The sequence below is a fragment of the Epinephelus lanceolatus genome, chromosome 23 (genome assembly GCF_041903045.1).
Source record: "Epinephelus lanceolatus isolate andai-2023 chromosome 23, ASM4190304v1, whole genome shotgun sequence".
NCBI lineage: Eukaryota > Metazoa > Chordata > Actinopteri > Perciformes > Serranidae > Epinephelus > Epinephelus lanceolatus.
The window spans coordinates 34,141,764-34,158,802 of NC_135756.1; the positions used below are offsets into that span (position 1 = coordinate 34,141,764).

General features: G+C 41.9%; 1 protein-coding gene across 3 annotated transcripts in view; it reads right to left on the minus strand.

The window, feature by feature from the left end:
- scube1 (signal peptide, CUB domain, EGF-like 1) overlaps nt 1–17,039 on the minus strand; it is a 250,963-nt gene that overhangs the window by 25,935 nt on the left and 207,989 nt on the right. For all 3 annotated transcript variants that reach the window (XM_078164991.1, XM_033614176.2, XM_033614175.2), the window contains 2 exons: nt 12,272–12,394; nt 5,124–5,240 (listed from right to left, as the gene is read on the minus strand). In XM_078164991.1, the coding sequence (XP_078021117.1) occupies nt 5,124–5,240; nt 12,272–12,394 (240 nt within the window). The remainder of the gene's footprint in view (nt 1–5,123; nt 5,241–12,271; nt 12,395–17,039) is intronic.

A 17,039-nucleotide genomic window follows, 5' to 3' on the forward strand; every position in this document is an offset into this window, starting at 1 on the left:
GTGTGGTGCTAAAAAATAACAAATTGCTTGTTGAATTAAAAAAAATGAAAAAGAAATGATCTCCACAACTTTCTCCTTGAACAAATTGAACACTGAAATGAATTCAAAAAGCACCAAATGATGGATTACATTTTAAGCGAGAATGGGGTTGGTCTTTGCACTTTTACTTTCATTTGAATCCCTCAAAAACTGTATCCAGCCTGAAGTGTCAGATAGAAATGGAGTGAGATTATTCTACTTAAGTTTATTACATTCAAAAGACATGGACACTCATGTGACAACTAGGGGTGTAACAATACAGAAAATCAAACATAAGATACGCACATCTCACCGTGGGAGGGCAGGTGCTGAGTTGATAGTCGTAGATGAAAAAAGGATGAATGACTCACAACACTGCCAGACTCTTTGCAGAAAAGAATAATTTATTGCAGTGTGACGTACGTTTCGAGGTGTATGCTCTTCGTCAGACAATGAGCAGCCAGCGTTGGCCCAAAACACACACCCACAGCAGTGAGCAGGGTAGCCGATCTTAAAAATGAATTAAAAAAGGTTAATTTCATTGAAATATTTTACTGAGGACTTCTGGTTTGGCAAGCTAGAAGATGGCAGCATAGGAGAATGTGCCCCAACATTTGAGTTAAAAACAGCCTGTAATGACACAAAGATTTTTGCAAGAGTAAGAAATAAGACTGAGGGCTTCAAGATGCCAAGAGGATAAAACAGTAAGATATCTATGCAGTGCAAGTTACATGAGGAAGATGGAGTCGACCAGACTTCACCTGTTAGCAGCAGCATTGAGGATATCGACATGCTAACAGACGGAGGGGAACAAGCTAGCAACGCGAGTCTGGACCTTATACTTAGAGAACTAAGGGAATTCAGGAAAGATAACTGTGCACAGCTGAAGGGAATCAAAGAGGAAATAATTAAAACAAACAAGAGAGTGGAAGAGGCGGAAGAAAGGATTATGGATGCTGAAACCCGAATACAAGATAATGAGGAAGCAGTAACAGAGATGCTCAAACTGCATATCAAAATGAATGCCAAGCTGACGGACCTGGAGGGATGGTCCAGAAGAGAAAATATTGTAATACATGGCGTCAAAGAGGGATCTGAAAATGACGCTCCGTCAATGATTGCTTTTGTGCAACGTTTATTAAGGGATAAACTTGAGCTACGAGTGGAAAGAGCGCATCGCGCACTAGTGTCAAAGCCACCACCAAACTCAAGGTATAACTGCCAACTGAAAAACCAACCATTTATATACCCAGATTTGCTCTCGTGCCTTAAAATCAGTTATGCATTAAATTGAATGAGGGGCATCTGCGGTATCCGCAAAGATACAAAATCGATATCATATGCATAAATTAATGTCACAATTGAGCAGGCGGATACACATAAATACCCTATATGTCACACATACATTTGCAGTTCTCCATCATGACACTGTTGAGGGAGATCATTAATATATAGGCTAAATAATAGGGGACCTAACACTGACCCTTGTGGAACATCATTGTGCACTTCATGTTACTGGACAGTGTTTCACCTTTAACACATTGTATCTTATTAGATAAATATGAAGACATCCATGCCAGTGCTCTAGATGAGAAGTTAAATTTAGAGTGTTTCGATATTAAAATATCATGATTAACTGTATCAATTGCTTTACGCAGATCTAAAAATACAGCAAAAACTACTCCTCCTTTATCAAGTCTTGATTTAATTTGTTCTATTAAGTGCAAGGTAGCAGTTTCGGTGGAATGATTTGCTCTAAAGCCAAATTGCATACAATGCAAAATTGCTTCTATTAAGAAATGATGTCAGTTGTTTAATGACAATTAATAATGATTTTTTTTTTTTGAATTATGTGATGTTTTGATGGTCTGGAAAATTTATTTAAGTTCAACTTTTATGTGATAACTGTGCTATTCTTGTTTTAATTGATGCAGTGTATTAAGTGTCACTGTTGCTTGTTGCAATAAAGCACATTTGAATTGAATGTAATTGAATTGACTGGGGCCAGTAGTCTTCCTACTGTCATCAGTCCTAAAACCCTGCACAAACTATCCATACCATACCTATATCCGTGAGAACGTGATTTCAGTTGGAGGTGCAGGGTTGCTGAACACCCCCTCCCAAAAAAACGTTTTGAGTTTATTAAATACCTGCAGAGATGGGGCCGCAGCAGAAACGATAAATGCGTCTCCCCATTGAGAGAGACGCTGTGCGCATTTACGCACGAGACACAGCAGCCTGACTTCATTAATTATCTGGCTCTAATGTGTCAGGATCTAATGTTAATTAATGTTCTGTGTTCTTCTACACATCCAAAAGGTCACACACAGTTCAGGTTCATACAGTGAAATTTGTTTGAGTAAAGCAGCGTCCTCCTGATAAATCCTGAGCTCCATCAGAGCTGTCTAAATAAAATACTTCAGAAGCTAAAAGTTTAATTCCATGTTTCATAATACGGATGGTTGGTTTAAATATCATAATATAAATGTCCTTTATGAAATTAAGACTGTGTAACGAGTTAGTAGACTGTACAGGTCCGGCAGAAAATATAACAGCTAATTCTCAAACAGTTTTCAGTTGGAAGCTGTGGGCTCTAGTTTCCCGGCGCAGGGCAGGGTGGCGAACCCCACGCAGAGCTAGTTTTGAGCAGTGCAACCCGAGGCGCGCTCAGTTTGGTAGTTTGGCAGGCCGAGGTGCGCTGGCTGTGGCGGTGCAGCAGGGGGAGGTGCCGACAGATCCAGCTTGGCGCAGTGACAGTTTCGTGCCAAAAGGCTTCGCCGAAGGTGCGCTAAAAGCTCGGCAGCTGAAACCATGTCTACTGTCAGCGCAGGCGGAGCGCAGCCGGTGTAAGCTGAAGTTTGGCTGACCGGCGGACAGTGCGCACACGTCACCAAAACCTCACAGGCAGGTTTCCAGAATATCAGGCACATTAACAATGCAATAAATAGCCACAAAACCACTATTCAATGCAACTATCTGCAATTAGCACATAAATGTATCTCTATATCGACTGTCCCGTCACATCTGATGTCAGATCAAAGGGGACTGCCACCGTTTGGCACGTTTGGCACGCGTAATGGAAACCCAACCTGATTTGATTAACAAAACTAATGAGTTCACATCCCTCTCAGCCAACCACAAACAGCCACAGCATCAGATAGGGAGTATATATTCAGCATCTGTCATCTTAGAAAAGTCAAAAGAAAAGAAACAGAGTGAGACTGTGAGAGAGAAAGAGAGAGCGCGCACACACGAGAGAAATGCAACATTGATTTACAATTGTGGTGACCTCCTCCCAGGCTACCTTTGCATCATCAGCCTGTGGAGGTCTGCTCGCAGTTCCGTATATTCGGACACTGCGAGCTTGGACCTCCCGGACCAAAACATCAGTTTCCTCCTGGGAGAAGTTTGGCCGTCTGACGCTGCTGCTCTCTTCTGCCATGGCGAATTGAGTAAACTCTCATTACACCTTCGCGCCGCACATTTAAGGGCAAGGAGAGGGGCTCATTTGATTGGTGTGATGTGTGTAAAACCCACTCCACGCCTTCTCTCCTCCCTCTTTCCGACTTGCGCAGGTAGGAGGGACGGAGGTGGGAAAGAGGAGTAGCTGCGCCAGGGCGCACGGTGTGCCAAACTTGCAAAATCCGCCTGGTCACACCCAGTTGGGGTGGGTTGGTGCACTGCGCCCCCGCCTTGCCCGGTCTGCGAAACTAGAGCCCTGTATCTCAACTGTTCACATGTGCCACCTGCTGGTTGTTGTTGCGCACTGCAGCTACTCCTGGATCAATTATTTCACCCCCTTCACTGTGACCATGGCAATGAAATCAGTAACATCTGTATGTGAAATGGTCAACAGCAGTTTGGTAACACATGGGAACTTCTGCTTGTCACTTCTGTGACTGTTTGGGAAGGACGACATAGGCTATTTCCACATATGTAATTAATTAGGCTATTAATTCACACTACGCAACTAAATAATATATCACACATTTTTTGGATAAAATATATTTCATATGCATAGCATATGTAGGCCTATTTATTTATTTTATTAGATCCTTTGCTTGCATAATGATGGGTGTTACATTCTTAATAGAATGGCCATTCTATCCTCTATTTTATTTTGACATTTATACACTTCACTTCTGCTTCCTGTCTGTCCACCACGCTACTGTCTGTCCCAAATGACAAATTCATTTTTTTTTGCAAAAACAAAATTGCACAGCCCTTTGAATTTGGTTTTCTGGTTTTTAATGTGGTAACAAAAAAGGAATAGATTACATGATTTTGTTTTTCATTTTTGGTTTAATATGAAAAAAAGGAAAAAACCACGTGACTTCCATTTTTGGTTCCAAACACGAAAACAAATTGGCTGAATGTCCACAGACCTGTTCATTGTTCAATCCAAAAAGGAATAACGATGAAACGAATCGGCAAAAAACAAAATTGGTTGATTGGTTTTTCGTTATTTGATTCTGACACCAAATTTGGTTTGCCGTTTTTTGGTTTTTGAATTACAAATGAATTACGAATTATCCCGGACCCATTTCCCCCTCTTTTCCTTAAACTAACTCAAAAAATCCCCAGGTACAATATCACAATATTTTGTGATGCGTTTATTGCTCAAGTTGACATCACGATAACGTCAAAAATGACAACACCTCTCTAAAACTCTTTTGAACACAAACTGAACACTAGAAACTTCATTGCAGGACTGTTGTATTAGACTGCATTAGTTTCCGATAAGGAAGACCTAATTAAGTGGCCACTGAGTGTATCTGTTGATCCAGCTGCTGGGATCACACTCACTCCACCTTTTCATCAGTGACAGAAGTCAAACAACAACAGGAGTCACAACTGTATGTACTGACGGAGCAACAGGTGTGTGGCAGTACACACATAATACACACAGACAAGCAGACAAACCATCACACATTAGCAGTGTGTGCACATGCACACACACACACACACACACACACACACACACACACACACACATACACACACACATTTGATACATTTGAGCTGTGTCAAACAGTTGGTTCCAGGCCAGTTTCAGGTATTTCTCCCATGACTCGGGGCAGTGGGACAGATCTGAGCACACTCACCTCCACAGTGAGTGAGGCCATACAGGATGTATCCCTTGTTGCACAGGCACTCGAAGCTGCCGGGGTAGTTGATGCAGGTGTGGTCACAGGTTCTCTCAAAGGAGCATTCATCAATGTCTGAGGGAGAGCAAGGAGACACGTGACTGGTGAGAAGTACTGGCTCTTTATGCAATGGAAACAATGGGAAATACCAGTAAAACGAGTGACTGCAAGAGACACTATCATCGAATTAGCTTTCATTTGCTGATTTTGTTCATTCACTCATAATTTTCCATTCACATTTATTTAGGGATGCCTTTTTGCAGCCAGCATCCAGTGGCCTTTAAAACATGTTAAAGGAAAACTCCTCTAAGATTTGGCTGAACCACTGCATGCAAGGCCTGATACATACAAAAGTCTGTCAGTGAGTGAGTGAAGAGTTAATGAGTAAGTGATAAAGTTACACCATTAGTTGGACTGAGTGATGACACGAGTGTTGGGATTTCCCCTTTGGCTGTTGCTCTTTCAAACTGAATAGGCCATTTACATGACATAAGAAAAAAATGATTTATTGTGTAAGTCTGACTAAAACTTGACTTTTAAAATACATGTAAACATGTTTGTCCAACTGAATTCATACTGAATCAAATTTCTCACCTCATCAGTTTGCTTGAGGTAAAGTAGTGTCTGTATGACACACAGGCTTCAAAATTTATGGATAACGTTATTGACTATTACATGTCACAATTTCAGAACAGGTGTCACCACCTTGTTAACAATCATTAACTAGAGGACAACCAATTAACTGGTTTGACCAATTAATCAGCGCCCATAGGTGTTTTACAAACTATTGTTATCAGCGGACCTTGGCTGTGATGATTGCCGAAAGTTGTGCAATTTCCACCAGTCACGCAGGGACGCACATCACCTACACGAGCTGAAGAGGGGAGGGTTCTATTAAATGATCAGTGGTTCAGAGAAAGCAGCTCCATTCTGCCGTGTGACTGTGCCTCACTGTATTGTTCTTCATTTTAAGATAGATTTATGAATTTTTGGGCTTGACCACAACAGTGGGGCAAAGTCTGTGACTGAGTTAATGCTACAACTTCCGGTCTTAAATTAAAAGCCCCCCAGCATTTCATACATGGTGTAGAAATACACTCGGTTGCAACCTAGTCTTAAAATAAAAAAAAAAATGTCAGTTTACCCATCATGGTTGGTATTATCATGCTGAGAAAACAGTTGTATAATGTGTTTAGTGGCTAAAGTGTATAACAGAAAGCCTGTGTTATTAAGAGAGTTTGACAGACATGCCTCATAATAACGTTATTGATTGAATTGTGGGAAATGTATGATTCAGCTTGACCCATACTAGGAACTAGAGGTCAGGATATCTGAGGGTGCTTTCACACCTGTTTGGTTTGGTTTGGTTTGGTTAAAAAAAAAACTCAGGTCTGTTTGTGTAGTTAGTATGGTTCACTTGGGCTGGTGTGAAAGCTGTCAGTTCAACCCTGGTGCAGACTAAACACCCGAACCGAGACCACTCTAAAAGGTGGGTCTCGGTCTGCTTCCAAACAGACTCTGGTGCGGTTCTTTTGTGGTGTGAAAGAAAATGAACCAACCACAGGATTTTTATGATATGATGTGATTTTAGCAACAGCTAAACCAATGATAAATCCATCTGCTGATTATGAAATTTGTCTGCGATCTCATAACTGATCTTGATAAAGGTCATGTATATCCCATAACCAATTTATGCTAATGCATGAATGAATAATGACTAACAGAGACAGGATGAAAAGAAGGCATGAGTAATGATTCGGGGTTTAATACTATGGGATCACTGACATACATTTTCATGGACTTAATTAACAAACAAAGCACACAGAGTTGGATATAATGATAGCAGTTTTACAGCTTTTAATCAAGGAAAATACCCTCACTGACGTGCATATGTATTACCATGGTTACATGTATGCATTAGCAAAAACAGGTTATAGAATGTATGTGGCCTTTATCAGGATCAATTATGAGATCTTGGACAGATTTTATGATCAGCAGGCGGAGATATTATTGGTTTAGCTGTTGGTAAAATCACATATCTGCTATCATAAAATCCTGTGGTGGGTACCGCACTAGAGTCCGTTAGGAAGCAGACCAAGACCCACCTTTTCGAGTGGTCTTGGTTCAGTTGTTTGGTCCCCACCAGGGTTTGATTGACAGCTTTCAAACAAGCCTAAACAAATTGTGCTGACTGTGCAAACGGAGCTGAGTTCGTTTTAACCAAACAAACAGATATATCCTGACTTTTACTCCCTAGTGTGGGTCAAGCTGGATCTAAGGGTCTTAATCCTCTTGGTTCGTTTGCAAAAAGTCAATGTGAACAAGAACTGAACCAAAACTGAAATGCTACAATGTATCTTTTTGTTTTTCCTCTGGTGCAACCAAATGAACCAAACTACAGATGTAAATGCACCTTCAGGGTCTGTCACTTTGATTTTAACCACTCTTTTTTCTGTCTCTTCTGACTCTCATGTGTTTCTGTTCTTGTTACTCCCAAAAAACAGTATTAGTGACATTATAATCTGAAAAATACTGCTCAAAGTTTTAATAATTCAGTGCAGATCAAATCAGTGTAACAGCTGACATGGTCTCCATATTGATCAAAAACATTTGATAAACCAGTGGTGCAGCATTAGTTAAGAAATTCTTGAACATTTCAGCCTCTCAATTCTGATGAAAACCTGCTGGTGTCCTGCTGATGGTGCTTCCACACACATGAATGGAATTATGAACTGATCCAGTCATGGTTTAAATAAGGTCTAATGAGAGCACACAGGTTTATTTCCAAAGGTCAGCGGGATGAGTGGTTTATAGATATTGCGTTCTTAATGACTCATTTATGGACAAACAGGCTGCCCACCACGGACCAAAGAAGCCATCCCATTAATCACGGTGGACAGTATAGTAAACAAACAAATGAGTTCCACACTAAACTAGGACAAGAGCTCATTCTAATAAACCCATCCGGAAAAACTTCACTGGACTGAGGCTAAGACAGCTCACATTCACCGTTACGTCAATGTCTGTGTGTGTGAGTGTGCATGCCTGCCTGTGCATGTGTTTATGTATACACATCCAGCACCAAATATTATTAACCTATCAGGAATGGAAGCCAGTGTTTCAAGCTCACCTGGTTTATTTCAGGCTGTTCCGCAGGGCTTTACAGGGGCTAAAAATACAACATGTTATAATGGAGTTTGTCATGTGGAGGAAGTTGTTAAGGCCTGGATGTTGGTTCGGTAAATATTCCAGGCATCTGTTCATGTGAGGACTTAGGAATAGCTGGCCTGTTTGGAGCTAGCCCATGAGCAGAATTTACACAAAGTGATGCGGGCGCACAGAAGATGTCAACAGCTGTTTAATGGAAAAGGAACATATAGAGAAGAAATGCTGGCTTCTGGTTTGGCTTATGTGTGTTTCTGTGAGATACCCTTGGTCATGGTGGAGTGCTTTGACAGTGATTGCTGACATTTATCTACCTGCTGACAACATTCTAGCTTTCTAAACATTTAAAGAAAAAAGAGTCATCTGTTGAAATTGCTTATGCATCTTTGGTAAATGATTAATCGTTCTGCTTTGGTTTAGCCTTAGCCAGTTCTGGCAAATACTCTAACCTTGGCATGTATCACCGGGAGCTATTTTCTAGAGAAGCTCAGCGGCACAGAAAGAGCTGACAAATTAATCATGATATTTCATTTGAAGGTCATGTTGAAGCTCAACAGTCCAGACGTCAATGGTTGGGATGAACCTGGCAGCTATTGGCTGCCATGCTACTGTGGCAAAGGTGTGTGAGAAATAGGCTCAGATGCTGTGATGTGGCTAACACCACTCAACACCCCATTATTAAAGACACACACTTAATCCAACACATAGACACACACGTGTAGTATGCACTGTTGGTGGTTTTGGGCCGAAGACAGAAGCACCTCAGGGTTTTGTTGTTAATAAAAATCATTTTGGGTTTTGTCTGCTCTGCCGTCTCGCTTGCTGCAACTTGTAACCAGGAATCTGCCTTTGGTCGTACAAACATAACCGCTGATCACAAGGAGGCTTCTACATGTGCACCACACACCCAGCTAAGGATGTCAGCTACACCGCTGCAACAAGCTAAGCATTATGTTACTGTGCATGCTTGACCTTTTCTCATTCATGCATTTAAATGTTTATGCTTTTATGCTCAGCTATGGATTTACACACATTTCAATTTTCATTCAGCTGGAGTTGTTAAAGGAACTATATACATATATACTTACTTGTTTTCTGTGTTTGCCTCTTCCAGCATCTTTTAGCCCTCAAATGGTTGCTTCTTAGCAACCAGTCACTGATTTTTTTTAACTCAGACAGTGGAGAAACAGCAATTTCTTTTTTTCCCAAGGCATCAGTTCTTTCCTCCCAGGAAAGTGCTGTAAGAAGCCGTTATTTTAAACAGAGGCATAACTGTGTTTCCAGCAGGGATTGTGCCATTAAAACTTGGTATTTTAGCCAAATACAATCATTTCCTAATCATAAGAAGTGTTTTTTGTGCCCAACCTAACCACATATTAACCACAGCACTGTTTATATGTGGTGTTTCAACATATTCGCTATATATTGATGAAGTAATTTTGTCGATCCAGAAATTCACTGTACTTTTAAATAAAGTGTGTTTTTTACAAACTTGACACTTTTACAAGTTACTTGCAGTCCATTCAGAATGGACCCATGACCCACTTTTGGACTGTGACCCACCAGTTGGGAACCACTGCCCTACATAATAACCTGCACACGTGTATCCATGGTATCAGAGGCTGTTTACAAAGAAAAGCTGCCACACCTTGGAAAACCAAGTTGAAGTTAAGGACCTACACAGGTGAGCCTGTTCCAGTGGTTGAGACCTTGGCAGCATGAAGCATATATCAGTTGACAGTAAAACCAGGAAGTTTACCCAAGTGTCTAAAAGCTAGATCTGTTCTGTATGCCATCAAACCCAAGGCTGAGGCTGAACTAGACAGGTTAGTGGAGAGTGGAGAACTGGAACCTGTGAGCACAAGTGACTGGGCTACACCCATTGTTCCTGTCATGAAAAGGGATGGAATCTGTGGTGATTTCAAAGTCACTGTGAACCCTGTCTTGACTGCAGAACAATATCAACTACCCTCACTGATTACCTCTTTTTAGGTTTGGCTGGAGGACAGAAGTATAGTAAGATGGATTTATCTCAGGCATACCTCCAGATACACGTGGACCAACACTCACAAGAACTGCTGATCATAGTGACACATAAGGGTCTGTACAGTTATCGGAGGCTCCCTTTTGGGATTACCTCTGCTCCAGCACTTTTACAAAGAGCAATGGACCAGATCCAGAGTGGGCACCCAGGTGTCCAGTGCTATTTGGATGACCTGCTCATCACAGGACCTGATGAGCAGTCGCACTTAAGGAGCCTGAATGCAACACTGCAAAGACTAGAACAATATGGTCTGAGAGCCCGGAAAGACAAATGTGAGTTTTTCCCGACCGTCAGTTGAGTATTTGGGGTATGTGATTGACAGCAAACCCACTGCTTCTTCCCACTTTAACCTGAATAACAAACCAGGCTCGGTGCTCTGGTTGGATCCAAACGGAGAGCTGAAGCTAGCTGGGAAGATAGCGCAGGCTAACTGGCTGTGCTTCCCTCCGGTCATGCTGCGGCTAACACTCCGCTAGCCTCACAGCTAGCCCCGGTTTGTTATTCAGGTTAAAGTGGGAAGAAGCAGTGGATCTATTGAGTAGCTGAGTGAAGTGGAGCCTGAGGAGGAAGCACCGGTTAGCCCCGGTTTCACTACAGGCAGATTCACTCGCTACAGGGGCGAGGAAATAAAACCTGAATAGCCAATCAGAGTGATCTCTCTCACCGACAAGCTCCGCCGCCGATTCAACATGCTCAATTGGCCGAAAAGTGCCAACGGTGGACACACCACAAAAACTAGGGTGACAGACGCTCACCGACGGCCCGACTTTGACCGACGGCCAACTGTTGGCTTGGTGTGTCAGGGCCTTTAAAAAAATACCTGAGACAGCTGACCTGCGGACAGTGAGTCTCCTAAGTAGAGGAGGGGCAGAGAGCAGGATAAATGACTGATATTGACGTTTGTCTTCATGCTGAGATAATGTTACATTCATCACTCAGTACTGTGATGTCAGGAGGAATATTTATTTTATTGATATGTTAGATTTGTTTCCAGTGAGATATTATTGAGTTTATATGTTGACTTTGTTGTTGTAAACATGACTGTTGCTGCCATAGACTGTATAAAACTATGTCCTGTGTATCTGACCTAAGAGATTGTGTGTGTTGCTAGATATTGTTAATGTCACTTATTATGCTTCTATCTATCTATCTATCTATCCATCCATCTATCTATCTATCTATCTATCTATCTATCTATCTATCTGTCTATCTGTCTGTCTGTCTGTCTGTCTGTTGTGTCTGTATTTTTGCTTTTAATTGATAGGAAAGTTAAGTGTGAAAGGGGAGAGAGAGAGGAATGACATTCAGCAAAGGGCCACAGGATGGAGCTGAACCCAGGCCGCTGCAGCAACTGCCTTGTACATGGGGTGCCTGCTCTATCCACAAAGCCACGAAGCCCCTGTCTTTGACTTTTGTCAAGTAAAACCAAACAGACTCAAAATTCTAAATGATTGCCTCTGGTAGGCCTGGGTAATATGCAGAAATGAAATACCACTATATTTTTTGAACAAATACCTCAATATCAATATTGTGACTGTTGTAGGATAGACTATTGGTGCTTTTACGAAATTACACAATGAGATTTTGATAGTCATCAGTAATGTGGATATAATGACTAAATGGGGAAGGGCAAATGGAAGAACAGCTAGAACAGTCTGGGAAGTTCACATAGTTACATCACTTTACTGTAATGCAGCCACTCAAACCAGGAAAAGACTGTTATGATATTACAAAAATCTAAGAATATTTTGTCTCATATCAGCATATCATACAATAAGATGCCCAGCCCTAGCCTCTGGGTGTATTTCGAGCTGACTGCTGAGTGAAACCCTGAGCCTGACAACAAGACTGATGACAGAGTGAGCATCTGTGTGATTGACAGCTGTCACTCACTGACCTTGGCATGTGCGTTCATCAGTGAGCAGTTTGTGGCCTTTCTGGCAGCTGCATTCGAATGAGCCCACTGTATTCCGACAGAAGTGATCGCAGCCTCCGTTGTTCTCCTGGCATTCGTCAATGTCTGGGAGGAAGAGATAAAAAGTGTCAAACCTCAAGTCATGATTAGTCCACCTGGTTCACTTTTCAAGTGCAATTGATGTGGCACAGCAAGCAGAGTAATGTTCAAATGACAGCCCTAAATGGTGATTATGCAACAATTACAGCTCGGTTTGTTCTTTAAAGTTGTGGAAGTTGTCATTATGTTTCAGGTTTAGCATCTGCCGACTGAACTTATGCTACGAAAACACAGAGTCTTGTATTGCAGCTCAAAAGAGAAAATGAATAGAATGCAGAGGACATAAAGCTAGAATGTAATAAGAGTAAGGACTCATTTATGCTCAACGTTATACATGAAACCTGAGTCTTCTGTCCATACTCTGCATCCATTTTGTCCATTTTTGTGCATGTTTCCAGAAAGCTTGTGGATGTGGACAAAATGGAGCAGTACTACCACAGATTGTAAAGGCAGTGTAGCATAATTCAAGCAAGATACGACTGTAGGAGACTATGAAGAAATTTCAATAATGGCAGTAAGGAATGAATCTGTAACACACAAACCTCTAGAAGGTGCACTGGGCTTTGAAGCCAATTTTCGTAGTGGCCAAACAGTGGTACTACAATTTCCGGGTACATCACGTGATGCCATTGGGCCCAGAAAGATTTTTTCCCATAGACTTACACTGGGAAAGAGACATTTGGGGCATCAGAGCCCCCACGAAATGATGATCAATTCTCAAGATTTAATCCATTCAGTCAGATGATATTTGGAAAGTTTAGCCACGAGGTTAAATTATTTTATTTTTATCATAAATTATAATAAAATTATGATTTATAAAAGATTGGCTTCATGCATCAATGAGAAAATATCATACGCATGAACGGGGCCCTGACGCCAATGCTGTATCCAGGTCTCTTCATACATCCATGATTATATAGTGAAAAAAATTCTCTGTCCACAGTGGTACAATATTACAGCCTCCTCCACTGTCTCCTTGTTTGTTGTTGTGTGAAACTTTTGACTCCTTCCTCAAGTGCCATCAATTGGCTGTTTCTATGCCAACATAAAGGACGCATGGAAGTATGAGGGCAGTGATGTTTACAATGTTTGAAATGGATGTGTCTATTTTTGCACATAAGAAATATAAATAAGCCTGAGACTGCACCAGTCTGCCAAATATCTTTCTTACCAGTGTATGAAAACAAAGATTCAGTTCCAACATTATTAATGTAAATTGGCATCAGACCTCGAAACTGAAAGGTAACACACAAGAAACCCCTCCTCTGGTTGCTCTTTGTGAAGAGGTCTGTACTGGCATCAGAGTCTCAGATATGTTAGATGGAGCGATTTCTTTTCTTTTACTCTTTATTGGTGTATTTCAGTCAGCAAGTGAGCTGTTAGCTTTGAATGACTGTCATCAAGTTTCCACCTTGTTTTATACCAGAATGCTGCAGAGGAAGCTTGGCCAGTCTCTGCCACACAGACACAAGGACACACACTGTCCCTCACAACATCAGCAGCTGATATACTTCTATTGTCTGTAAAATGCAGACTTTGTTGACTCATTTCGTCATATTCACTGTGATTTTATGGGTTAGTTTCTCTCTCTGTCCTTTAATCTTTTTATTGACTTTTCCAAATAACGTGCAGTGTTTCATCATGGTGTGTGTACTGGAATGGTACATTTAATTCTATGCTTGTTTAACAGGGCTCCAGCAGACAGCGTGGATCAATCTTTGGAGGTTTAGCTCGGGGCTTGTTCATAGGGATCCGACCATTTCATCCCATGATACACTAGTTACCTGGAACTAATGGAGTCTGGCCGCTGGGAGAGACAGAGAGTATCAGTGAGAAATCCATTCATCTCTCTCCCTTTTGGATGGTGGGTGATGACCAATAAAAGGGCTGGCTGTCTCCGCTTTATATCTGTTATGAGCAAAGCTAACACTGAATGAAACTACAAAACATTTACTTACAACACATTTCATATGTTGCATGTAAACACAGCATAGAAGCTCAATAAAATCAGAGCAGTTTTAAGATTAGTGTCAGTATCTGACCAAAGGTTTCTCCTTCTGCTATTGAGATGTGATGTTGAGTCATGGCCAGAAAAGTGTTTTTGCATAACATTATGATGTCACAGGGAAGTTGAATTTTGACCTTTTGGATATAAAATCATCACTTCATTATTTTATCCTATCAGACTTTTGTGTGTGATTTTTAATCATAATTAGCATACAAATTCTTGAGTTACGGCCAAAAACATGTTTTGTGAGGTCACAGCGACCTTGACCTTTGGCCACCAAATCCTAATCTTATTTCTTAATCCATATGAACGTTTGGGCCAAATTTGAGGAAACTCCCTCATGTCCATGTTGAGATATTGCAGTCACAAGAATCAGACACAGTGATCTTGACCTTTGACCACCAAATTTGAATCAGTTTATTTTTGACTTAAAGTGGATGCTTGTGCCAAATTTGAAGAAATTCCCTCAAGGTGTTCTTAAGATATCATGTTGACGAGAATATGATGAATGCAGGGTCACAGTGATCTTCAGCTTTGACCACCAAAATGTGATCAGTTCATTGTTGAGTCCAAATTTGTGCCAAATTTCAGGAAATACCCACCACTGACATTGACCTTTGACAATAAAATCTTATCAGTTAATCATTAAGTCCAAGTGGACATTTGTGCCAAATTTGATGAAATTCCCGAGTGGTGTTCTTGAAATATCATGTTCACAAGAATGAGACAGACAAGGTCATAATGACCTTGACCTTTGAGCTATGACCACCAAAATCTAATCAGTTCATCACTGCGTGCCAAGATTGTGACAGATGAACATATGTAATGACAACCCAAAAACATATTGGGCTCTAGTTTCCCAGCGCGGCGCAGGGTGGCACAGGGTGGCAAACCCCGCGCAGAGCTAGTTTCGAGCAGCGCAACCCGAGGTGCGCTCAGTTTGGTAGTTTGGCAGACTGAGGTGTGCTGAGATGGGTGTGGTGGCACAGCAGGGGGAGGTGCCGACAGATCCAGCTTGGCGCAGTGACAGTTTCGTGCCAAAAGGCTTCGCCGAAGGTGCGCTAAAAGCTCACCAGCTGAAACCACGTCTACTGTCAGCACAGGTGGAGCGCAACCGGTGTAAGCCGAAGTTTGGCTGACCGGCGGACAGTGCGCACACGTCACCAAAACCTCGCAGGCAGGTTTCCAGAATGTCAGGCACATTAATAACGCAATAAATACCCACAAAACCACTATTCAATGCAACTATCTGCAATCAGCACATAAATGTATCTCTATATCGACTGTCCCGTCACATCTGATGTCAGATCAAAGGGGATTGGCACCATTTGGCACGTTTGGCACGCATAATGGAAACCCAACTTGTTTTGATTAACACAGCTGCAAACTAGTGAGTTCACATCCCTCTCAGCCAACCACAAACAGCCACAGCATCAGATAGGGAGTATATATTCAACATCTGTCATCTTAGAAAAGTCAAAAGAAAAGAAACAGAGTGAGACTGTGAGAGAGAGAGTGCACGCGCGCACGTGCGCACGAGAGAAACACAACATTGATTTACAATTGTGGTGACCTCCTCCCAGGCTACCTTTGCATCATCAGCCCGTGGAGGTCTGCTCGCAGTTCCGTATATTCGGACACTGCGAGATGAAACATCAGTTTCCTCCTGGGAGAAGTTTGGCTGTCTGACGCTGCCGCTCTCTTCCGCCATGGCGAATTGAGTAAACTCTCATTACGCCTTCACATGGCGCATTTAAGGGCGAGGAGAGGGGCTCATTTGATTGGTGTAATGTGTGTAAAACCCACTCCACGCCTTCTCTCCTCCCTCTTTCCGACTTGCGCAGATAGGAGGGACGGAGGTGGGAAAGAGGAGTAGCTGCGCCAGGGCGCACAGTGTGCCAAACTTGCAAAATCTGCCTGGCCACACCCAGTTGGTGAAGCGCAGGTGCGCTGCGCCCCCGCCTCACCCGGTCTGCGAAACTAGAGCCCAATGCCTCCGGCCACAGTTATTGCCAGTGTGGAGGTAAAAAAAAATGTAAAGTGAGATAAAGTTGGAAAGTACAGGGAGCAGCAAGGGAAGTGTCATTATAATCACATCGTCTACATTTTGGCCTTGTAGTACAAAGTCATTTTCTTGTTCCTGCCAAGAATAGAGAGGTGATAAAAGTCTGTTGTCCTCCTTTTAGCCTGATTTATACCTCATTCATAGTTATCATTACAACATGTTCTGTACGACTTCTATTGCACGTCTGACCGTCCTGGAAGAGGGATCCCTTCTCAGTTGCTCTTCCTGAGGTTTCTACCATTTTTTTCCCCGTTAAAGGGGTTTTTTGGGGAGTTTTTCCTTATCCGCTGTGAGGGTCCTATGGACAGAGGGATGTTGTATGCTGTAAAGCCCTCCGAGGCAAAATGTGATTTGTGATATTGGGCTTTATAAATAAAATTGATTGATTGATTGATTGATTGATTGATTGATGTTTTACACAGTGAGAGCCTGTTCAGCCTGCATACCATGGCTTTTTGGGGGAACTCACTCTATTTGCAGGAATTGGGGGTACGATTTATGAGTCACCCTCATGCATTAATCATACATCAATAAAACCCTAACTTTAAGCAAGATCCATGATGATAAAGATACAGAAA